The following is a 26,195-nucleotide window of genomic DNA, read 5'->3' as shown; positions in this document are numbered from 1 at the left end:
TGTTATTTTAACTCCAAATGGAGAACTTTGTTATATTAAATAAGCGAGATATTTCTATAGGTGCCATTACCTTTATCTATTTACTGAATGTTTATAAGATGTGCAACTGTGATCAACAGATAACTGTCACTTGACTTTAGCAATGTCATGGAGTTTATGGTAGGGAATCTATTTGGACAGACCATTAAACTGTACCTTTCAGATACTGCATATATCCAAAGACAGGGAGAAAGTGATAATATCTTCTTGAGAAGACTGCCTTCACATACAATTATCAATAACTCAGCACTAGTATTGTTATGCTAGTATAGTAAGCAGTTATACAATATCACATTGTACCTATATTATGTATTGGCGCTCATGTCTTTCCTGTTTCATATTAAAAGGTTTTAATTGGCTGTCAGAAGAGAACACTATAATTATTGAAAGGTTTCATCACATCAGATCACAAGGCAGCATGGTGCTGACAGCTGGAAAAACGTTTACCTTTCACTCCATAAGACGCACCTTTCCATAAGACGCACCAATTTTTTAGGAGAAGAAAACAGGAAAATATAATCTGTTTTCATGGCTCCATAAGACGCACAGACTTTCTACCCCCCCTGTTTTGTGGGGAAAAAGTGTGTCTTATGGTGCGAAAAATACAGTATATAAAATATATGCCTTACCTCAAAGGTAAGAAAAATAAAATAAGTTAGTTTGCTATGATCAGGCAGCTGTTTCAATATTGGTATGTTATTTGTATTTACTTCAAACATTTGTATCCTGATTTTCTGATAAAAAAATCAGTCATCACAGTAAAGTCAGTCCAGCAATGGCTAATTTTCATAATTAAAGATCTACTCCTCCCATCCTGTGGCTTCCAACAACTTCCTGAAAATGGAAGCGATTACACCAGAGCTCAGGACTATTGGGAAAGAAGTCAGAAATGTTTAATTCTGAAAAAAATGTGCATTTGATGATATAATCAGCCTTATGTGGTATAACTTATGCAACAGGATTTCAGCCACTGAGCATTATATTACTATTATTCTAACTGTTAAACTGCAACCAAACAGCTGGACTCAAGCATAGAGTTCTATGTTCACTTTCCACCAACTTTCAATTTCCTTAGTTCCATAGCAGTCTCCATACAGTTAATCATTATTACTGTATGTACTATATTATTCTATTAATGACAGAATCATTAATGCACATGTGTTTTTACATAAGTGAAAAGGCTTCTACCTGAAGAACTCACAATCAGAATTTTGGAGCTGAGATAAATTTCTACTCTCACTGCTTTTAGGAAGGTTGTGAAGACACATACTGTACTCTTAAATGGCCATATAATATGGTTTAATTTCTTTTTGTTGTGATTATTTTATTTGTAGATTTCAATGTGGGGGTTTGTTATACTTCATTTTATATTATATCAATGATTTCATGGTTGGATTTCTTTTTACACATTGTCTCTATTCGTTTTATGCCAAAAGTGACCCACCTTGAGCACTATCTTGTGGCAGGAAAGCACTGCAGCAACATAATGTTGCTGTTATTGCTTAATGGCCAACCATCTCTGTATACCCAGTTCTGCATCTACTGATGTTCTTCATTGCATCATAACAGAACTTGGCGCAAAGCTGGAGAAGGGGTGTAGCTCAATGCTAGAGCACATGCTCTGCCAACAAAAGGTCCTTGGCATCTTCAGGCAAGGCTGTGACTGGCCCCATCTGAAATGCTGAAGATCTACTGCATACATCATGCTGTGCCAGATGGGCCAATATTCGGACTCAGTAAAAGACACCTTCATGACCCTAGAGTCCTCTGAGAAGAAACATATGAGAAACAAGGTTCAGGCCATTCTCTTTACAACTGCCTCCTACCACCGTTCAGATTCAGTGGTCTGCAGTAACCTCTCCATCTCCTAGAATCTAGGACCTAGATGGCAACCAAATAGTATTTCAAAATATGCAGGGGTTCTCACACGAATCCAGCTGGTTCTTTCAAGAAGTGGAACTTAATATAGAACAGATCTTTCCTAACTTTACAAGGCATCAGACAGCCAAAGCTCCATGTTAAAGCAACGTCTCTCTATGGCCCTGCCAGTGCTGGATAGTTTTCCAGAGTCCTGGTTTCTTTTTCTAATGAGGCCCTTTGCCGTGATTTTGCCTTTGCCTTCCTGAGCTTCAGCTTCCGGCCAGTCTCTCTGGCTGCCTATCTTAGTGATATGTCTCAGCCTTTCCCACATTAGCAGAGTCTGCCTAGCATTAGAAAAGTTCAAAAGCTTTCCAGGTTTCTAGAACTGGGAGATTTCACAACCCAGCTATAAAGCAGCTACCAAAACAATGGTTGTTGCCACTAAGAACAGTAACAGCAACGCTTGGCAAGGAACATTCCAGGACCGGATGGATCTTGCAGCTGCTCCAAGCTCTAAGTAGTTGTAGGTATGCTCGTATTTGCTGCTCAGTAAGTGACTCAGGAGGCCTGACTGTCCCAGATATAAAAACAGGCCAGTGTCGGGTGACTTATGAAAGACAGAAGTGTAATACAGGAACGGGACAGCAAACTTTACAATTCTGGCCTCATTAAATTACGGATCATTGGGTTTCCAACACTTTTTAATTTCTTTCTTTCTTTTTGAACGATCAGTTTTGCCACAGATTTCTACTGTTCTATACAGTACACCGCAAATCAGACTCTGTTTATTAGGACAGAGATACAGTAGAACACTATTGCTATGACCTGAGCCTGAACACTGCATTCTCTGAAATGTCCGGGAACTTGAACATACATAACAAACTTTAATCTTTATATATATAAATTTACAGAAACACCATAAAACCATCTTTTCATTTGCTTACTGGTGAAGCTTAGTACACAATCTTATGCATGTTTATTCACAAGTAGCTGTGCCCAAAGTTTTAGGATTGCAGCCTCAGTAACGGGCTATCTAAATCAATAGATCTCAACTAGTGGGATACAGAAGTAATTCCCTAACAATTAATAAGAATTTGAACGCACTCTCTCTCTCACTCTCCATTTCTTCCTGCAGATGCCATGTGCCATCTTCTACCAATCTGCTATGGATTATCTACTTCAGTGGTTCTTAACCTTTGTTACTCGGATGTTTTTGAACTGCAACTCCCAGAAACCCCAGCCAGCACAGTTGGTGGTGAAGCTTCTGGGAGTTGCAGTCCAAAAATCCTGAGTTACCCAAGGTTAAGAACCAGTGATCTACTTTATCTGACAGTTTTTCCTACTCACCAGTGAGTGTGAGTGCTGTATCGTGTCCTGCCACTAATTCAATTACTGTTTTGTGTGTGTGTGTTTTTCCTCCTAACTATAGAAACAACACTGAAATATTTTATGGACTTAATATGTACCATAAGTGAAGCATGTAATAAAATAATGCCTGCAAGCATAAGTATTCTTTAAAGAAAAAAAAAGTGGACTTTCAGTTTTTGCATTGATCCGACCCAAGTTCTTTGATTGATTTAGTTGCTGGTGGGATGTAAGATATGAAAGGCTCAAGACCACTTACATAATACCGTGAGACAAATTCCTATGGTGTAATTGCAAATGTAAAACAAATGTGGTTTGCATCATAGAAATGTCCTAAAATGCCATCTGCTGGAGGAAAGCAAAATAATTGTTCAGTGTCAGCATTCTACAAAATGTAGAACTGAAACATATTTTTTATAAAAAGCTAACATAGTTGAAGCTAAAACCTTATGAAATTTTAAATGTGAGTCAAAGTAAATGGAACAGGAAAGCTTTTGTGGAACATACCCACTTCATCAGACATAGGAATACAGAGATCACATGGTAGAGCATTAATGCAAGACTCTAAGATAAAGGGACAGTGGTGTTTGCTTGTATTTCATACCTAGTCTGATTTATGGCTATTTTAGAAATGTCATAAAATGTCACAGATAATTGAGAAATAGCTGCTATGCAAAGATATATATACCATTTTAAAAGGAGAGATTTTGTCTCAGCATTCAGGACCTGTTAACAGTTTTTGCTCAATGTAGATAAAACCCACATCACTGACATTTTTTAAATAATACTTTTTTATTTTGAACTACTCTGAAAAGGAAGATCAGGTTACAATTTACAATGTACTGTATATGCCTATCAGAATTTCACATCTCATAATCAGGTTTCAGATCTTGAAAAATCTGTCTGATGATGGAGACCCAAGAAATGTGTATTTGGGTTAAAGAAAGCAAAGTCTCTGTCCATCGCTTTTCAAGTCTTAAACATAATATGTATATGTATTTATATAGCACAGTGGCAGAACACAAGTGCCAGAAAATGTTAATAAACAATAAATTATTATTTTAGCACGACCCTCTTTTTCCCCCAAGCCATCCATTTAGTCATCAAGAAAACAATTTTAAACAATACTCAGATAAAATTTCTGTAAGTTGTCCTAAGCTCTGAGGAAAGGATAGGGGATGCATATAATTAATTATACTGAGGAATATGAGTGATGCTATATATTGGAACTAGCCTTTATTTTACTTAGGAATATGATGAAAGGTGAAAAGAATAACACTTTTAAGTTACCATTGGATTCAGTTGTATTTCCTCCTTGGCTGTTCCCTTGTTACTGCAATGGCTTTAAAGGCAGGTCAGATTTCAGTATACAGTGGTGCCTCGCTTGACAACGATAATGCGTTCCATTAAAATCGCTGTTAAGCGAAATAGTCGGCAACCGAAATTAAAAAACCCATTGAAATGCATTGAAAACCATTCCATGCGTTCTAATGGACGAAATACCTCATCGTGCAGCGAAGATCCTCCATAGGGCGGCCATTTTCTGGTGCCTGTATAGCGAGGAATCCATCCTTAACACAGCGGGGAGCCATTTGGAAACCCGACGATCAGCTGTTTTTAGATCGTCATAATGCGAAGAATCAGTTCCTGAAGCAGGGAACTGATAGTCATGAAGCGAATTTTCCCCATAGGAACATCATTTTGCGATCGTAATAGCGATCGCAAAAAAACCATCGTAAAGCAGATTCGTCATTTAATGAGGTAATAATTAAGCGAGGCACCACTGTACATCAGTGGTTCCCAACCTTTTTCGCATTGCAACCCCCTTTTATAATAATGAGTTTGCATAAATAGGTCACAGTTCCCCGACATAGCGGCACCCTCAATGCTGCTTGCCTTCCTGCTACCCCTGCCACTGATTCCGCCACCAGTGCTTCAAAACTGGGGAGGGAACAAGTTGAGGAGGTTAAAGATAGGGAGAAAAGAAGGTAAAAGGCTTCAAAGATGGACCAAGGACATTGACATACCTAAGGAAGAGCAAAACCTTCGCACAGAGAGGAACCCCCCCCCTCAGAAACCAGCATAAAGCTTTCCTTGCACCCACTACAGAAGAGGGGTTTTGTTTGTTTCTGTTTCTCCCTCCTGGAAACTTGTTGTGGGGGGTTTCTTCCTTTTCCTTCCCATTTTTAGGCTCTCTGGAAGTGATGCATCATAGTTAAAACACCATTTTTGTGGAAGTGGCAGCAATTAATTATATGTTTATACTGGCATTTCTTTTGTTGCTCTTGTTAAAAAAAATAGTGCTGGCTGTCCCTTCTCAGAAAGTAGAGACTTGTTTGTCCCCGAACAGCCTGCTCCTTATACATACACATGCACACTAACTTTGTTATCCTGCTTTGAGAAGTCAAAGAAGAAATTATTTGACAAGAGCTACAGCACATATAAGGTGACCTATGAACCCCAGGTTGGGAAACAGTGCTATACATTAATGTAAGTTTGGTTATGATAGAAAATCCTGTATAATGAAAACAACATATTATAATCTATCCCCCCCCCCCTGCCATCAACCCCTTTTCTAATGATCTCAAAGTCTGGATGGAGTTTAATTGTTGTCCACTCACACCATTTCACTAGATTTAAAATGGTCTCTTCAAAGCATCTGATAGCTGTGTATACAATTTAATCCCTCCATGGGAAATGACAGCTTCGGGAAGATGGCAATTTACTATGGGGGAATGGCATGGGAGACAGGGTTAAAACTCCTCTCCCAACACCAGAGCCATGATCCAAGCCTGTCTCGTAGCAGGGGTTGCTTTTAAAGCTATAATTACTGGACCTTGACGTCATTAAATAGTTAAGGAGGAATACCATTTGATGCCAGTGCTGACGTGTGACACGTCTGCCTCATGCTCCATCATAAATGTTGAGGTGACACTGAAGTGGATGGGGCAGACCAGCTACCAGCTTATACCACTGAGATTTTGTTTTTTAGTAACTTAAATACTGTATCTACTTTTGACTACTTTTGAGAAAGGGTTTTTTTATATATAATTGTAGCTACAGTGATTTTAAAAAAAACAGCTAGGACAAGAGCTACAGTTCTATTTTGCTTTTGCAAAATAACTTTCCAAGGTCTGACCTGTATGCAACATTGTGGTCTAGCACATATGCAATAAAGGCAACTGTCATTCTTCTCATATTAATGCAGGCTTTATGTTCTTGGCCTGATTTTGATTGTTCTAACTGCAGTAGACTCCTTGATTCAATGAGATTTATGTAAGTGCTGCTCACAATTCAACTGTAGATTCAATGCATCTACCCTCATTGGAACTGAGCATTCAGTTTAAGCCTCTGTGTTACTTCTTATTTTTTTAAAAAATAGATATATTTCTATCCAAAACTATCCTCCCTCCAGCAAAGTAAACACTACTGGCAAAACTGATTGATCCCTCATCCCCTTGTAACCTGATCGCCACGTAGCCTGTAACCACATGGTGCAGTGGTTAAACTGCTGTACTGCAGTCAAGGCTCTCCTCATGACCTGAGTTCAGTCCCTATGGGCTCAGGTAGTTGGATCAAGGTCAACCGAGTGTTTCATCCTTCTGAGATCGGTAAACTGAGTGCCCAGCTCACTTGTTCTTTGCATAATTGCATTGCAGGTCATCCAGAGAGTGCTTAGTACTATGGGGTGATATATAAGTTGAAACAACAACAATCTTAAGTATTAGTCTATTGTTCATGTTTGTGCTTCTACGGCAGCAATGGCAAACCTAGAACACGTGCGCCACAACTGGCACGCAGAGCCCTCTCTGTGGGCACATAAGCCATAAGTCGCTGGATCGCTACCCCCGGCAGCCAATCCTGAGGAGGCAGCTGCAGCCACAGTGCTAGTGCCCCGAGAGGTGACGGGCCATGATCCAGAGCAGCTGGTGCTGGCGGGCCAACCAAGCTATAGGTAGTGGCAGGGTTGGGCATGACTGGAGGCTGATCTGGAGTGGGGTCTGGAGGCACCTCCGTGCCCGGGATTCCCAATTCCGCTGCCACTTCCGCCACTGCCACCTGCTGTGTTAGGGTTTTGTATTGTTTCCCCCCCCCCCCAGTTTGGGCACTCAGGCTCAAAAAGTTTCGCCATCACTGTTCTAGGGCTTAGATTTCACCGGGGTGGGGCAATGTGTAGCCTGAATAATTACATTGTAAACTACCCAGAGAGTGCTAAGTACTATGGAGTAGTACATGAGCAACACACTTTGGTTCTGTAGCCTAATCCCCAAATATACTTGGATTGTCAGGAGATTATCTGGAAAACATTTAGGATATTCAGAGGCATGTGGAATGGAGAATGTAGATAACTGCTGTTTTATTGATCAGTTGTTTAAACACTTACCAGAGACAGCCTCAAGGAGAGCACATGGTGTTAATATGAGCTAGAGAAAATTCAAAAGTGTAAGCCTGTCGGAAACAATACCTTCCTCATCTACAAATCTACCAGGAGCCTGAAGATTATCTAGAGCTGCTCCTTCTCCCTGTTTTACTAAAACATTTGTGGGTTTTTTAGGGGCTAGAGAGGGGGCTTTTCCAGGGTCTAAATTTCCTTCTGAACAGGGGTGGTTTCCAGATTGAGGGAGGGAAACACAACCTCTGCTCTGGGTCAAATTCATAAGCCACCTATACTTCTAAGAATAGAAGATATTGGTTTGAACATATAAAAACCACAACCAGCTCATGGGAAACTCAACTTCAATTAATTCTGTTAGTTTTTTTCTATTTTAAAAAAGAGAAATGGTTAAGCTAATGTTGGAGTATCAGTCCTTTTGGTGGTCACCTTGGACACAGTGAGAGAAAACAAGAGATATAAAATATCTCACCATATCTGAACTATTATGACCACTGTGTACTTAACAAGGTTTGTCTTATCTAGAGATGGGAAGACCTACAAAAAAAGGTAAAAGGGGGTGTTTCACCATTTTCCCCCAAAGCCATTTTTTTCTGGAAAAACTGGGGGGGGGGAAAGGAGTGTGAAATATGTTCTTTTACAATAAGTAATATGTTTATAGCATGGTATTCAAGCTATATATATTTATATACAGCTTGAATACTATGACATAAACATATTATCATTTATATATTAAAGTCTTTATGATCTCTTTATCTCTCTCTCTCTCTCTCTCTCTCTCTCATAAAGACTAACGAAAGACTTCTGAGACTTTATGTATTTAAGACTCTTACCAGCAGGTGGCAATCTTGTATCAAGTAAATATGCAGAAGCTAAAATATAAAGCAATTGTGACAGGGCCTTTTTAATTTGGATCTAGTTAGCATACAGTGGGTTGGTGTCCAATGAGATAGAACAAACCAGGCGTCTTTATTTCATATCTAGCTCACAGTTCAAGGTCAAATGTACACAAACTTTCCTATAAAGGCCTCTTTCAGATGGCAGCAGTCTTAATTGAATAGGCTGACAATTCGCTTATTCATGGTATGACATCCATGGCCTATTTGTACATTTATTCTGAAGTACTTTCTGCCATGTCTCATGGGGCTTGCTCTCAGAACGTCACATTTCACCGTGATGGTTTCAAGTGAGCTCTGTGGCACAGTTGGTCAAACTGCAGTACTGTAGTCAAGTCTCTGCTCAGGACCTGCATTTTATTCCAGTGGGTTCAGGTAGCCAGTTCAAAGCTGTCTCCGTCTTCCATCCTTCTGAGTAAATTGAGTACCTAGCTCAAGGGAGAGGGGAGAGTTCCTTGCATAATTACATTGTAAACCACCTAGCATGAAGGGGCAGTATATACCGTAAGTCAAAACACCAACCTTAAGTATTAGTCTATTGCTCATGTTTGTGCCTTAGGGACTTAGATTTCTATATAGAAATGTATATGTAGAAATTTCCAAGGTGGTCTCCATAGTAGACTTAGTAATATTATGTGCAATTAAGTGGTTTCCAACTTATGTTGATCCTAACAGGCTTTACAAGGTATGTAAGATATTCAAGGAGTGGCTCCCCATTGCTAGCCCCAAGTGAGTCTTGATTACTGAGCAAGAATCTGAACCCAGATCTTCTGGGTTCTACTTGAATGCTCTCTCTGCTATATCGCACTGGGTTTGATAGTAGTCTTATATTTTAAAAGTCCACCTCATTCTTAATGGATGAAAGAAAATGAATCTTAAGGCCTCTGTATTTCTACCACATGGTGAGAATATTATGTCTCAGAGAGAAGCATCTTTGCTAGAGGGTAATGAGGAGATAATTATTTTGTTCTGTATAATTATCCCTCCTCCATGGCTTATATAGTTGTTTTGCTTTCATCATACCCAGTCTTTATTGCTCAAATACTCTGCTCCACCTAGTCTTCTTTTTCTCTTTCAAAAATTAAATTACCTGAAGCTTTTCAAAGTGACATTAAGAGTGGACTAAACAAACCTCAAATATATATATATATCACTTTTTGGACTACAGTTTCTCGAATTCCTCAGGCAGCACAAGGGACTGAAGAATCCTGGGAGTTGTAGTCAAAAGAAAGGAAGGAACTTTTCCAAATTTTGCCTGGAAAATGTCTCTACAATACTGTCATCTTTTCTCAAAAGCTGGGAAGACTTTGATGGTCTGTTTACTTAAAAATAAAAAGAAGAACTCCAAAATAAGGCTCTTGTCTGTCCACATCATACATGCTTATTAACCTGTAACGTAAAACGGCGTGTAAATTTAAAGCAAACTGCAAGCAGGAGGGGAAAGTATTTTAATTGAAAAGTTATCTTTAGCCAACAGAGGCTGGATACTCAAATGCAATACTGAGTAAAGAGAATGATATGAGCATTGCTTGTGAAAACAATAATTTGGTGGCACCGCAAAATAACACATGCAAGGTACCACAAGACACTTGTTCTTATTGCAACCAATATGCTGCTACTCCTCCAGAATTTTGCAAAATGGCTCTCCTCTGCCTTTCCTCCTAAATCAGAATACTGACACTTGACTTTTCCCCAAACTAGCTGGCATTTGAAGATGTTTTCACACCTAAGGCTCACATAAGACTCCCCCCCACTTCCTAGAGTCTATAATATTATTACTCTGAATCTAAAAGACCAGCAATCTATAATTCTAAAATCCACTTCCACTGTAAAGTTCATTTATTTGTCCCACGTAAATAAACTTTCCAACAGGCCTGTCAGAGAAAAGCTGGAAAGGATTCCTTGGCATCTTCCAGAAATGGTCCCAGAGTTGGAAGGCGTTCTCTAACAAGCCCTTCGCTGCTGTTATGTTAAAAGTAAAAGCAAAATGGAAATAAAAAGTAAGAAAAATAACAACGTGGTGACACCTGAAAGACTTTTATATAAAAAAAAATTAGTGTGAGCTTTCGTGGACAAGTCCACTTCATCAGACAGTATGGTAAGCCAAAACGAGGACGGTAGAGCATGTTGACCCAAATCTGCCTGGTAGCGACGCCGAATTTGACCACGAAAAAGACAGATCCGGAAAAGGCAACGCGCTAAGCCCCACGCGCGAAAAGGAGAAACGAGTAACTCGATTCTAAACACGGTTCTTCAAAAGTAACGACCTCACTGAGTGAGTCCGCGTGGCGCTTATTTACGCTTTTTTTTTTTTTAAAGCAAGTCCGAATCAAATCATGCGTCCTTCCGTGTTTATGTACTTTTGTTTAGCAGGCCCGTCTGCACCGGGGGAAAGAAGGAGCCGGAGCAACGAGGTTCGGGGACTATACTGCACGAGCAAGTAGCCGGGAGTTTCATTACCTTTGCCTCGCGGGACGCGGACATGGCGAGCGCGCGGCGTCTGGGTCACTCACTCGTGCCAGCCGGGGAGCGGCGCCTTCTGCGGGTCCTCTTGCCTGCCTCCCGTCCGCTCGACTTGCTCCCGCCCCGGTTCCCCTTCTTCGCCCCGCCCCCTTTCCTTCGCCCCGCCCACTTAGGCAGCGTGAGATTTACATCGCGGCCGCCCCGCCGCCGGAGTTCGCCTTTCCAGCGGTGGCCCAACCCCTCCCACCTCTGGCGCTCACTCGCGTCCTCCTCGGCGCTGCTGATTGGTGCGGAGCCCCGCAGGTCATTTGCATGCCGCCCGCAATTGGCGTCGCGGACCGAGCAGCCAAAGGAGGAGAAGTTGGCTCGCTGCTTCGGCAAGTGTCTTGCGGCCGCCGGTCGGCGAGAGAGCAAAGCGAGTGGCGGCGGCGGCGGCGGCGGCGTGGATCGGCGGCGTTCTTCGCCCCGCAGCGGCAGCAGCAAGCCGGTCCCGGGACGGTTTCTGGCGTGCAGCCTCTGTCATCCTTGCTGACTCGGGATCGCCGTCCCTGTGCGGGAAAGGAGGGCTTTCTGCCTCTCTCTCTCTCTCTCTGTCTGTCCTCGTTGCACGGGCTCGGGCCAGCGCTTCGGGACCCCGGCGTTGGGGAGGTGAATGGCCCCGGCTGCCGCTTTGAGCTCCCGAAAAAGAGCTCTCGCTCGGCCGGTCTTTCTCTCCCTGCCGGATCCCCCTCTTCCTTACCGCCTCCTGGCCCCAGGATTTTCCATCCTCGCTCCAGGCGGAAAATAAATGATCTCACCCTGACTGTGTGGAATGGAGACAGCTGGCACCCAGAAGAACCTGAAAGATCCCCAGGAGCTCCGGCGCGCCCGGGACTTCCGCTCCCCGGGGGAATAACGAAGAAGCCGCGTCCCCCGCACCAAGGCAGCGAGCGGCCTCTCACCCGTCGGCTTCTAACAGCCGCGGGTCCGGTCGGGTCGAGCGCAATCGGGGTCTTTTCCCACTCACCCCCCGACACACACACACACACCCGCTTGGCCGGTGATTCCTGGTGCCCTTGGAGGAGCGGGGCCGTCGGTCGTTCCCTATGGCCGGGCTATACACCTCTACGCTGAAGACCCTGGAAGACTTAACCCTGGACTCCGGGTATGGGGCAGGGGACTCCTGCCGGTCCCTCAGCCTCTCCTCCTCCCGGTCTAACTCCCAAGCCCTGGCGTCCTCTCAGCACCGGGGCAACTGGTGGTACTACTCGGGCTCCATGAACAGCCGGAAAAACAGCTGGGACACGGTCAACACCGTCCTGCAGGAGGACCCCGAGGTGGCCGACATCTTTTCCAAGTGCGCCAAGCTGCCCGATCTGGAGGAATTCCCTTGGACGGACGAGGACATTGGGAAGATCCTTCGGAAAGGAGGAGGAGCGGGCAAGGGGGACTTCAGCCCCGAAGCCGTGAGGAGGCTGTCCGTCTTGCTCCGGAGACCCTTGATCCGGATCTCCAGGGAGGCGCAGCGGCTGAGCGTGATGCACGCCAAGTGCACGCGCTTTGAGATCCAGAGTGCCATCAAGCTGATCCAGAGCTGGTCCTTGTCGGAAAGCTGCGTCCTGGCCACGGTCAAGGCGCTCTCGCTCTACAGCATGAGCGCCGGGGACGGCCTGAGGAAGGGCAAGTCGGCCCGCTGCGGCCTCACCTTTTCGGTCGGGAGGTTTTTCAGGTGGATGGTGGACACGCGGATCTCGGTGCGCATCCACGAGTACGCGGCCATCTCTCTGACGGCTTGCATGGAGAACCTGGTGGAGGAGATCAAGGGCAGGGTCCTGGCCAGCCAGAGCCCAGATGGAGGCGGAGGGGCGGCGGAGATCTCAGCCGAAGGCCTCGAGGGGGTCATCAACAACGATGCGGAGCTCTGGGGAGTCCTGCAGCCCTACGAGCATCTCATCTGCGGGAAGAACGCCAGTGGTAAGGATCTGGCCCATGTGCCACTCTCATCGAAAGCTGGGGTGCTTTCCCGCACCCCTGCAACTCTCCATCAGTGGGCCTGGTCTACAGTCCTACAAAGTATGCTTTCTTGCAGATTTTTTATTTTGTTGTCCTGCTCTATAGGGTGGTGCGGCTTTGTAATACTTGTCTTTTAATAGTCTCTCTCGACTGTCCTTGTTAAACTGGTAAGCAGGATGTGAATTTCGTCACACTCCTATGTTCAGTTACGTGGGAGTAGCTGTATCTCAACATAGGATTTATTTCTGAGTAACTCTGGCGCCCTGTAAAACTCAAAATATTAAATGGTATCTAAGCAAACCAGAAGTAGAAATAATGCCAGGGTTGTGACATAACAGAGTCTTAAGTATTATGAAAAATAAGAGTGTTTTATAAATGCCGAATCTCTTTTAGATCTTTAAAATTTGGGTGCATTTTTTTTGTTGAAAATGCTTTGTGGTTTAAACACACACACCCCAGTGAATTCGCACTTGACTCAGTGTGGTGCCCTCTAATTCCAGCTGGGAATGAAGGACAGCCTCAGCTATACTGTACTACTTTTGACACAGTTGCCTCTGTGAATTCCGGAGAGCAAACTCATGTCTGCTGAACAAGTCAGCTTCTGGAAAGAGCAAATGTAATAGAACTGCATTTGTTGCCTGGATTGCAGGTAACTCAGGGAAATCTTTGTGCACCGTGCAGACACATACTCATCCAAGCAGTATCATGACTTGCTTCTGGAAACTCCCCTCATTGCAAAAGATTTTCGGTATGCAGCATGACGGATGGGAGTGGGTGTGGCTACTGTTTGATGAATAAAAACAATAGCTCCCACGGAGGCGTCTGACTGGTAGTTGGGCAATTCTTTTTCCTTTGAAAAGATGGCAAATGCTACTTAATACCTGTCAAACTATATTTCAGTCATATAGACTGTGTGAGAAAATAGTAACAAATTACCATTAACTCACTAAGCAGGTGATTTTAGGATATTGTTACGTTGTTTAAATAAGTATAACAATTTCACCTTAGATTACTTCATTATGCAATCTGATTGAGAGGTCCAGCCCTACCATTAGGCAGAGTGAGGTAGCTGTCTCAGGTGGTATATACTAAAGGGAAGGGAATGCCAGCAAACTATCGGACAAGCAGAGCTATATGTCCAAATGTGGCCTGCCCTGCATGCTCTCACACACACAAATCTAATTTTCTGCCCTCTGGTTGATGAGGATGCTGTCTCATTTATCAGTGTTGAAGTAAATTACAAATTCCAGTCCAGTAAGCTTCTGCCTGTGGAACGGATCCAAGTGTGCATTTTGCACCTCAGGAGGAAAATGTTTTGAGCTAGGTCTTTCTAAGTGCACATCTGACATATTTTGGAAATACATTCTAAAACTGTCCTTTATTATGCTTCATGTTCTTTCCCAATTAACTTAACTCATTGTCTTTCAGGCTAGAGTGGTTGTAGGTGATCCAGAGGTCTTGTTCTATCATACATTTCTCATTAAACCTATTCATGGCTAACTTGATCTCTTTGTTTCAATGAGCCATCAGCCTTGTTCCTTTCAGACTGTGGATAAAGGTTTATGTAACAGATGTTCATTTGTTCAAAATAAATAAATTTACTATCCTTGCAAAAGTGAAAACAAAAAGCCAGAATGAAGACTAGGCTCACACTCTTTCCAGTCACATCTTGTTTCTTTCTGCTAGGATTTTTGTTTTGTTTTGTTTGAAATACTATCCCAGCATGTAACCTCAGTCTGAAGTGTACAGTCCAAACATCTGCTGACCATCTCATCTAGAGTTTGTGTCAGGGAGATCTTAGTTATGACTAACTTAGATGGTGACAGGAAGCAGCTTTTCTATTACATGGATTTTTTTAGCATCCAGATAATCCCCCTTTACCTGCATGAGAAAAACCATCCAATTCAAGGTATTGCTGCTACTTCGGATGCAATGGGTGCCTGGTAGCTACTTGCATGGATGCCAGGGAAACACAACAGTTCACCCCAACCTGTCTTGTAGCACTGCTGTGAATGTGAAGGGTTATGGATTGGGGGGAAAAGTTTGGCTGTGATCCAAGCAAACTATGGAAAAATACATTCCTGGGACAAAACAGAAGCAGTATATAGATGTTTTCCCTGGCTCTGTTATGGCGTCTCTGAAGATGTCTTACTCAAGTTCCACCTAGGTATCAAATCCCATTAATATATATATATATTTGTAGATTTTCAGTGAGCTTTTTTTCTTTGTCCTTGTCACTTCCTTGTTTTTGATTGCACAATTAAACAAGCTTTTAAAGAAGGAAATGTGTGCTGAAATGTACTTGGTCCATTTACAGTCCTGTTGTTGCAACTGTTTCATTACACAGTCACTATGAGGAAAAAAACACCCCATCTACTGTCAAATTGTGTCCACATTAGCCTCTGGCAAGCAGGCTGAGTGTGCGTGTACCACTATGACACAGTGAATAAAGTCCAAATGAAGTCTGTGGCACACTTGTGCCAACACAAGACTGATATAGCAAAATCTGGGTTGGGCTCAGTGCATATCAAAGGTGTGTAAAACCTAACTCACCACAGTTTAACACAGATGGGATGCAGGACATCCTGTGGTTTCTGATGTGGCCGCCATGCACGTAGGAAATCATGAAAGAAGAATCCTAGAGTTGTTCTTTCCTGTCTGAAGACTCTCAATGGGGCAAAATACCAGGTTCGGTTCTGTTATTACCACAAGCATGTAGTATTTCCCTTTGATATTTGAGGTAGCTGTACATAGATTCCTGTTCATCTCTCTCTTTTTTTCACTCTCTGTCCAAATTGCTAAAGGAAAACAGCGAGCAACACATGGAAAAATGTTACTTGCTAACTCCAGAGTGTCATACATTTGCAATGTGACTTAGAGGTGGGGGCTCTCTAACCATGATGCTTAGTTAGAAGAGTTCTGAAAGAAATAGTTCTTTCTTTGTTTTGCGAATAAAGCGTTCTTTCTTGGAGAATAAATTTGAATGGGTGAAAGTTTACAAGGAAGCAGAAACTGATATGAAAGGAAGTGGTTATAACTATTCAAAACATAAAGCAGTCAGCTATGATGCCCTCACAAGTTGAATACAAAGCATAGTGATTTGTTACGCAGAGGACTGCTTTCATTTGCTAGTGTTTTATGCTCATTTAAGTTGTTCTTTATAACTGGATAGATCTGTGTATCAATTCTGACCCTCTGTGCTTACATGTGCATTTAATTCAGTTTCAGGGGTTATGTTTATTGTGTTAAAAAAGCTTGGAATGTAGGTCCCAGTGAATCTTGCAGTCACCATTTATTTGCCCTTTGGAAAAGAAAACTGGCTTTGTGGTAGCAAACTAGGAACAGGAATATTTATTTATTCACTTATTTTATTTATATTATTTATATGCTGCCTTTCTCTCCATAAGGGACTCAAGGTGGTTTTCAACAACTAACAAGAGTTTAGAAATATCATATAAACAATTAAAAAAATCAGTGAAACATATATTAAGATTAAAAACAATTCAAAAACATTTAATAACCTGTAAGTTTAAAAACAGAATTCCTCAGATAACTTACTGCTTAAAGACCTGCCTGAAGAGGAAGGCCTTTGCCTGACAATGGAAGGGCAAGAGGGGAAGAGCTGAAACTGATTTCTCAGGGAGGTGTATCCCAAAGCCTGGGAGCAGCCACTGAGAAGTCCTTCTCTCCTGTCCTCACCAAAGAAGGTTGAGAAGGTGGTGGAACCAAGAGAAGGGTTTCCCCAGAAGATCTTGAAAGCCAAAAAGCTTCATATAGGGTGATATGAACCTTCACGTAGCCTGGGACAAAGCTATACCTGTATGGCTTTAGAGGTAATAACCAGCACCTTGAATTGGGGCCAGCTCAGGCAGGGATACTGTTGTGCAGGAACGTTGGTGGTATACCAACCGAATCCCTATTCTCTCTTGGGCGCTCATGTAACAAGAAACAGTGCTTCTCATGCATAATGCATGCTGTACCAAGCTGATGTTGAATTACTAGTGGTGTAGAAGTTAATATGTCTTAACTCTCATTCCAGAGTTAATGAGAATAGTGGATTGGCTGAAATATAACCCATCTTTTTTTATGGTGTTACAGTGGACCCTTGACTTACAGACGGCTTGACTTACAGACTTTTTGAGTTACAGACTTCTCTGGCCGCAAAATTTAGGTTTGACTTGCAGACTGAGATTTGACTTACAGACCAGAAAAAAACCAAAATGGAACAAAAACGGCCTGTTACGGGATTAATCGGTTTTCAATGCACTGTAGGTCAATGGAGACTTGACTTACAGACTTTTTGACTTGAGAACCGCCTTCCAATACGGATTAAGTTCTCAAGTCAAGACCCCACTGTAATAATTTTTTGGTACAATGTATGTAAATCATGAGTTTTCCTGTTTGAACATGAAATGGTGATACATGACAAAGACTAGTTATTTACATGTGCCAGTTTTCGAAGCTGTGCTACTCTATACAAGCAGCCTTTTTTGGGTTTTTTTGTCTAAATATGCCAGTACTTAGTATTTTTCTTTAAAGAAACTAAAATGGGCAATCAGAATTGCAGTCGTGCTGGGAAAAGAGCTGTTTAACTGGTTGCCCCTGTGGCACTTTTCTCATTCAGACCACTGCTTGCACTTTTGTCAAAGCTTGAAAAAGTTCTGGTTTTGGACTACAAGTCCCACAACCCCCTAGTTGCCTGTTTTTCCCCAAGTGTATATCCCTGTCCCAATGCTAATAACTGTTTAGTGGCCACATAGATTGGAAATAATTTGCGGGAGACAGCTTAAACACTCCCTTCCCCTGTGATGCTGCTCTCATCAAATTCAGAAGGTCTATGCTTGCTTTGAAGGGGAAGAAAAGTTACAATGTCAAGTTATGTCAGTCTGGTTTTCCTACCTAACATGAAGTTTGACATTATGAGTTCGGTTTCAGAGTCAACATGTTTCAGTCAAAATGGATTAAAATCTGGAAGAAAATATTTTGCCTATTTTAGAAGAGGGAATATTCCTTTTTCAGAATGAACTGCTGGATAGCTCAGTGGTTTAGATGTTGGAACATTGACAAGAGCTGGACTCGACGATCTGTAGGGTTCCTTCCACTTCTGCAGTTGTAAGATGATGGTGGTGATGGTGGTTGAATTTAGTCCTCATGCTAGTGTCTGCATCTTTGGTCTCCAGTCCACTTCACTAAGAAGCATTGAGTGATTGTGGAAGAAAGCATGAAATTCTTTCTGATTTTCTGAGATTGGGTATGGCACCGTAGGCCCACCAGATACTTTGTACCTAAGCTCCCAACAGCCCTGGTCAGTATCGAAAGCCATTATAATTAGAGATGGGTAATTTGTTTTGATTAGTGATTCATTAAGGTTGGTGAATCACAAATTACGAATTTATGAATCTGTTTGATGAATTGAATCAATTCATCTTTTTTTTACTTTAAACCCCTATAACATGCCCCTCCAAAGTACCTAGAGACACCAAATTTATAGGTAGGCTTCCACTGATTCTTCTCTACACACCCTGCAAGGTTGGTGAAGTTTGGGTTTTGGATATCCGGGCTATACACCCACAAGGAGGTCCCTCAAAGGAAAGTTCACTCCAGGAACTTAGAAAGACCAAAATTACAGAAACGCTTCTACTGACTCTCCTCTACAATTCCTCCAAGACTGGTGCAGATTGGGCTTCAGACATCTGAGTTTCACACCCACAAAGTAGGTGTCACCAGGAAAGTGTACTTTAGCAGTTGGCTTGAGGAAACCCAATCTTCACGAAACTTGAAGGGATTGTAAAGGAGACTCGTGGGAAGCCGCCTAAAGTGGTATTTTAAGCCAGATGGGCGGCGTATAAATCAAGTGAATGAATGAATGAATGAATGAATGAATGAATGAATGAATGAATGAATGAATGAATGAATGAATAAATAAATAAATAAATAAATAAATAAATAAATAAATAAATAAATAAATAAATAAATAAATAAATAAATAAATAAATAAAGCTTCTCTATGATTTTGGTGCCCTTAGGTGCTGGGGGGGGGGCTTTCCTGGAGAGGATTCTCTTTGTGGATGTTTAACTCAGATATGCAAACCTAATCTTGCACCAGACTTGGTGGGAATGTAAAGGAGAGTCAGAGGAAGCTTCCCTGCAATTTTGGTGTCTCTAGGTGCTGGGGGTGCATTTTACAGCCAAATGAATCAACAAATAAAAATTAATAAAAATTTATTGACTTGTATTCATTGGGGGCATTGATTTATATGAATATGAACTGACAAATTAGCAATTTTTGAGTGAATTTGGTGATTTGTTTTTTAACTCATGCCCACCTCTGATTATAATATTTCTGAAACCAAACATTCAGAGAGCGTGCACACCTCCTGTAGGATTGCCTTGCCATTCACTTATTTTATATCTGAAGCAGCACTGGCCCAATATCTCTGAAGCATTTGTATGCCTTATGCATTGTAATCATCACTGCTGTTTAAAATGCTTTGCATTTCCCTAGCATCCCTCTGCTAGTGATTTTAAAGCGGATGCTGTGGGCCACCTGGCCTTCTCTCTTTCCATAATAATGCTGACCTACCTCGGAGGGTTTTAAATTCAGTAGGCTAACATATACTTACCACAAAATGAATGTCAAACATTGTTAAGCCTTGGGGAGTTACACGACAATGAAATTTGAGAACCTGTATATCGAGACTAGGCTAGATGTTTTCTGTGTTTCTTTTGGCTGCTTCTGGGTGGAGCGTTTCTGAGTCAGGATGCTGATTCAGCAAACATGGAATGCTATGATTTCTATACTACTCTTCCCAACAATCTGAGGATTTAGTGGAGTCAAGATGAGTAGGGCAGTCCAGACAATGGACAGTTGCACAAAGACCTGGGCATTGTGTTGACCTTCCCTTCTCGGTGTTATATTCACATTTGCAGTTTAACCTTCAGTGGGTCTGATAGGAAAGATTTATTTATTTATTTATTTATTTATTTATTTATTTATTTGATTGATTGATTGATTGATTGATTGATTGATTGATTGATTGATTGATTGATTGATTGATTTATATCCCGCTCATCTGGTCGAATCGACCACTCTGGTCAAATTGACCAGATTGCTCTGGATGTACCTTAACAGATCACTTTTACTGATCCAAAGATGGGAAGGTTACTTTTTTTGGCCCACATCTCCCAGAATCCTAAGGCTAACATGGGCAACTTTGCCTATCTTGCAGAAACCAATAACAACAAACAGCCTAATTCTGTGTTTTTATGTAGCCCAGATTCACACCGTATTCGTTTAGAAATCCTGCTAATTTTATAGATCAGATGTGAATCTTGCAGCCTTTTAATTTTGACAAGATACCAATAAATCTCTTTTCTCCTTGTGGTGAAATTTCTCTCCCCACCCGGCCCTTGGAAATTTTAAAGAAAATGTCACAGGATTTCATAGCTGTTTTGTAGAAACCCCCCTACACACACACACACATGAAACAGTGATCAGTATAGAATTTTCGAGGAAAGTGTACCAGCAATCACTACGTCAGACTGCACAGAGAAGCCATTGAAATCCACAAGCACGAGCAGAACTTCAACAAAGAAAAGAGGAAAGTGTGAAGCTCAACAAAACTTGGCTCCCAGCTCTCAAAAATACAGCATGCAAAAGGTCAACGAACTCTACCCAGCCACAAGGACAGGGGATCACTACACACAAAAGACCAGCTAATGGCACCCATCAACCACAGTGACAGATAATCTCTTCTCCTTATCACAACAATACACCCACAACAAGGCACACTAATCACCCATCTACAGAAAAAGACAAAAGCCTATCTCACAGCCATAAATACTGCACTCCCAAGCCAACTACACCAGAGCACAGAGTGCTGTTCTCTGAAGGTGCCGGCCACAGAGACTGGTGAAACGTTAGGAAGAACAACCTTCAGAACACGGCCAAAGAGCCCGAAAAACCCACAACAACCATTAGATCCCGGCTGTGAAAGCCTTCGCGAATATGTTGTACTCTCTTTCTTGAGCGAGGTTCTCTCTCAAGGGCTTTGAGCTGTACGAAATTTGTTAATTTCTTAAGCAAAAAGAAAAAAGCAGGTAAGCAAAAAAGCAACAGTGAAACCAGGGGTTTTGTTTTTGTGGGAAATCAGGATTTTTATTTTGCGGGGGTTGGGTGAGAAGCAGGGTATCTTGGTAAGGAAAATCAGCATGGGCATACTCAAAAGAATCAGAGAGAATGAGATTTTTTTTCTCAAGGACTCTTTTCTGGTTGTAGCAAATGTTACAAGACTTCTCCTTGAATGTCAGTAAAGGAAATCAACCCTAACTGCTCACTGGAAGGACAGATCCTGAAGCTGAGGCTCCAATACTTTGGCCATCTGATGAGAAGAGAAGACTCCCTGGAAAAGACCCTCATATTGGGAAAATGTGAAGGCAAGAGGAGAAGGGGATGACAGAGGATGAGATGGTTGGACAGTGTCATCAAAGCTACCAACATGAATTTGACCCAACTTCAGGAGGCACTGAAAGACAGGAGGGCCTGGTGTGGTCTGATCCATGGGGTCACGAAGAGTCGGACATGACTTAACGACTAAACAACAACAAAAGCTAGAGCGGAAAATACTTCAATTCCTTCAGTGAAATTTGTGGTTTAGTCTTCTCAATAGCATCTGTGTCGGGTGTATTAGTTGCTAAAAGGGATATATATATATCCATATGTAAATACTTTGGGATGACTTTCTGCAATGCTGTGTGTGATTTCTTTTAATTAATCACATCCATATTTCCTTTTGTGAAGAAATATTTGACTGCACTCAAACTCTTTGAAAGTGACATTCCATGTTTTTGTATATGTACAATTAAAAATGGAGCAAGTCACGGTTCTAATAGAAAAATTATGTTATGCCCCACAGAGATAAAAGGGAAGTCAGAATCTTTAGAAGTGAGGATTTATTCATTATGTTCCACAAAAAGAATGGATATGTTTGGTAAATGAAAAGTAATCTATTGATGAAAGACCACATTCCAAGACCAGGAGTTTTGAAGACTTGGTAGATTGGTATATGAGAAGGTAGAGATCATTCTCTACCATATTTTTTCATTCATTTTTCTGTATGTATGAATCAATTAAGTAGAATCAGGTCATGGATTTTATAAGAAGCTTCTCTTGGATATTTTGTGAACAGAAATTTTCTCTGAAGCAATTACTTTTCCACTAAACGTCATATGGAGAATTGTAATTGAGTTCTCACTGTGTGGTCTTTGATGCAAGCATCCACATCACTCACCAATTTGGTGATAGTTTTTGCCAAAACAAATTTTCAAGAAGATCTTTAATCTCAAGGGGTGTCAGTAAGAAAAGAGAAAAACAGAAAGTTCTGTGGCATCATTAAAGTTGAAACAGTCAACATATACAGGTCAGAATCCTGATAGTAATTTCCATGGGCTTAAGTTAAATTGCATAACTTTCTATGTGACCTGGTGTTGACTGACAAGGTGCCAATTGTGTTATGAGTTGTGTCCCCAGTTGTGCAACAGGCATATACCTAGGAATGCAACTGGTGCCTTGTTAGTTAGTGGCAATTCAACCTATGAGTTACGTGGTTTATTTACTTACACATAAATCACGATCATAAATCTGGTCACAATTTGGGAAAAAATGTGTCTTGTTCAACCCTGCGTTGTTTGCCGATGATGATCTGTGATGGTGAGTGTTTCTAGAATTAGCTGGTAATCCTTTGTCAGCGGCTTTTGACTGAAAATCTTTCGTATGAGAGTACTTATGATTGATTACTGAATTAGGAGGGCCACATATGTGCTTGGGAAATGTGAGGAAGCAGGTGGCAGATGGAGTGACACCAGCAAAAAGACAGTGGCATGAGTTCTAGAGATAGTTGGATTACAGCCTGAGATCTTCAAGAACGGAGAACTTTCACTGGAGATTTGACTGAGAGATTTGTAACTTGATTGGCAGATTGCAATTTCTGTTCAGCTATCACTCAGTATAGTAGCTTGATTATACCAAATACTCAGAACTGCAGTAGGTATTCTAAAATGCTGCAATGTTTCAAACACTTTTGTGCATTCTGACTAGTGGCGACCTAAGTTTTTAACATACCATGGACAGCCCCTTCGAAACACTGAACACAATCCAGCTGGCAAGTCACAGTTAAAATGGACAAAGGTCCCAGAATAAGAATGGTCACACTGTGCCATCATTGTAGCTTTGAATTTTTTTTTTAAGGAGGGAAATTATTTTAAAGGACAATTAAAGAATGCAGGATCTGGAGTAGATTTGGAAAAGAGAAGAACCTGGAAATTTAATTTCTTTGGCCTTTTGACACCCAGAATCCCCCAGCTAACATCACTCCTGATCTCTGTAGCCAGGGGATTCTGAGAGCTGTAATTCAGGAAGAGTGTCCTAAATTGCAGGTTACATGTGTGATCGGATGGCAAAAAAGTTTTTTTTGCTGGGAACAATTTCCTGTAACCCTTCCATCCATTGGGGAATCATTCCAGCCTGGTTCCAAAATGCAGTTGCCCTACTTCTAAACATTAAAAAAAAGTCCAGGTTGGACGTGGATTGGGATTGGGCCAACGGTCTGTACATTGCATGATCACTGGGCAATATCTCACACTGCATCGTGCCAGAAGCAACCCAAAATGCTATATGTCCATGTGATCATACCCTGAGACAAGTACATGACAAGTCAAAGGAATTATTCATTATTTTCAAATGATTGCTTACCTGCATTCCTTAATTTTACTAATTCAATGAATTTGCATCAGTCTTGAAAGGGGTTTATTTATATTTATTTCCCTACTCACATTAGTGAATTAAACATAAATCAGTAGCTGTGATGTGTTGTAATAAAGTTGACAGGACTGTGCGATTGCTGTTTTTATTTAAAATGCTATTTTAATGTCGACGCAGAAAACCAGTTTTCTATTTCATTGGAAAGCCGTGCTTATAATTCTCTATTGAGATTCATGCACTGAACAGTAAAATTACCTTCTAATGTGTGTTGTGTATTCAAACAGCATTCTGGTTAGTTAGACTGAACTAACTGAAGTACCCATACAGTCTCATTAATTTTAATAAGCTATTCTTGTCACAGCTACGTTGTGTGGGATTCAGCATGCAGGAGGAAAGAGCTGCAAACATGATCAATAAACTAGCAGGGTAGAGGAACATTAGTCAGCCATGATTGCTGTGGAGAGGGATTGGGCAGAAGGCTCACTCTGTGGCTTGGTTCATGTAATCCTGACTATATGTAGCTAGTGAAGAAATGAATTGTGCAATCCCTTGTTTTGTTTATAGGGAGATCCACCCACATAGTTGAATCTTTTGGGCACTTCTCCTTCTGAAACAATGTTTTTCCTGACAGTTCCAGTCAGTCTGAATCATGAGGGCAACTTTTATGTAGACACTGAATACACAGTTGGATTCCTATGCCATCGACCATTCCAGTGACAACCACATTGGCAGATTAACATAATGGCTTATTCCCCCATTTGTCATTTGGCTGCAGTATCAAGTGGAGCTTATTTGTCTGAATAGATCTTGAGGGATACAATGCCATACATCAGAGGAAGGGACCCTATAGCCCGTGGAGAGTCTGGTGGTGAAAGCCCTTCCCAGTCCCTGTACCTTCCACATTAGGGAGGTGAGTAAGGAAAGTGTCTCTAAAGCATTTTTATGACCAGGAGAGGGACTTGGAGATGAGTATGTTATTCTGCCCACTGAAATGAGTGCATCCCTCTCCTAATAAGAAATAATTAAAGTATGGTGATTTTGCATCAGAGGTAGTTTTTCTGTTTAGCAAGCAGCCACCTAGTATGCAGATATTTATCCCCAAAATACTGTATTTTTCTGTGTATAAGACTATACTTTTGTCTAAAATCTTTAGACTAAAAATTGAGGGTCGTCTTATACACGGAAGTAAGCTGAGGAGAGAACAAAAGTAAGTGGAGGGGAAAGAAGGGATCAAAGTGATCCTGCAGGGCTTTGATCCCTGCTTTCCCCTCCACGTGCTAAGCCCCACTTAGATTTCTTAATTTTGAGTTAGAAAAGTGGGGGGCGTCTTATACACTGAAAAATACGGTATATATGAAGTGATAAACTTGCATCTGTGGAGCAGCCTCAAGTCATTGTCTTTTGTTAATGAGCTACTATGGGAAAAAGTGTTTTTGCAAAACTGACAGGCCACTTGGTTAATGCTTGGTATGTAGTGGTTCCATAGACAGCCAGTAAAACACCCAGTTGATGATCACTTGCAGACATGTGGGGATTCCTTTCATTGCAGTCCAGCTGTCTGTAATGCAGTAGGGATCTTGCATGGTCCTTACTACAACCTGCTTCCAGTTGTGTTATAATTTGTGCCACATAGCAGAAGTGCTAGAAATTTTTCTGTGGTGTTCTTAGCTACGTTGTCCATTTATTTGTGGTGATTATTTAATTCTAATAATAATATGTCAAACTGATACCAAGAACATTTCTACCTTTACACATATTCTCATATGATATTCCAGAATACATTATACGGGACTGCATTTTGAATTCTCGTGGGATGGCAGGAAACATGCCAGAATATTGTTTCGGCTTGTCTGTCCACAATTGCCTAGAATATCAGTAGTGAGAAATGTACCAAGCATCTAAATTATTCCTCTTTGACTTGAATGATCACCATATCGAGAAAACAATATGGCAAACATTTGGGATGCCAGCCGTTCTGGGGGTTGGATATTTGTTTGTTTCGTTGTTTTATTTTTATACTGCCCGTCTGGTCAAGGCTACTCTGGGTGGTTTACAACAGAAAAGGGGTGATGATGATGATGATGACAATGATGATTAATTTAGTTTTGCGAACAAGGGGTCTTGTTTAAATCTATACATTGTGTCAGCATTAAAGACATTTTGCTGCCTAACATGAGGGACAAGATGGTGATCTGCATTCCATTCCACTTACAGAAGCCAGCTGCAGGACTTTTCAACCTAGAATTTGGAAGTCTATCAACAGAGCGAAAGGGCCAGAGCGTTGCCACCACCTTATTTTTTACACACACACACACACACACACACACACACACACACACACACACACACACACACACACACACACACACACACACACACACACACACACACACACACACACACACACACACACACACACACACACACA

At 41.6% G+C, this 26,195-nt stretch overlaps 2 protein-coding genes across 2 annotated transcripts in view; one reads left to right on the top strand and one right to left on the bottom strand.

Moving 5' to 3' along the window:
* The window catches only part of CAT (catalase), a 65,077-nt gene extending 53,924 nt beyond the window's left edge, over positions 1-11,153 (bottom strand). The window contains exon 1 of the mRNA XM_020782822.3: positions 11,014-11,153. Coding sequence (XP_020638481.3) covers positions 11,014-11,037 — 24 coding nt within the window. The 5' untranslated portion in view covers positions 11,038-11,153. The remainder of the gene's footprint in view (positions 1-11,013) is intronic.
* An 843-nt stretch (positions 11,154-11,996) lies between these two features.
* The window catches only part of ABTB2 (ankyrin repeat and BTB domain containing 2), a 179,804-nt gene continuing 165,605 nt past the window's right edge, over positions 11,997-26,195 (top strand). The window contains exon 1 of the mRNA XM_020782824.3: positions 11,997-12,969. Within this exon, the coding sequence (XP_020638483.3) occupies positions 12,102-12,969 (868 nt within the window). The 5' untranslated portion in view covers positions 11,997-12,101. The remainder of the gene's footprint in view (positions 12,970-26,195) is intronic.

This window comes from Pogona vitticeps, chromosome 1 (genome assembly GCF_051106095.1).
Source record: "Pogona vitticeps strain Pit_001003342236 chromosome 1, PviZW2.1, whole genome shotgun sequence".
NCBI lineage: Eukaryota > Metazoa > Chordata > Lepidosauria > Squamata > Agamidae > Pogona > Pogona vitticeps.
The sequence above is the reverse complement of the archived record's forward strand: the minus strand, read 5'-3'. Positions and strand labels throughout refer to the sequence as shown.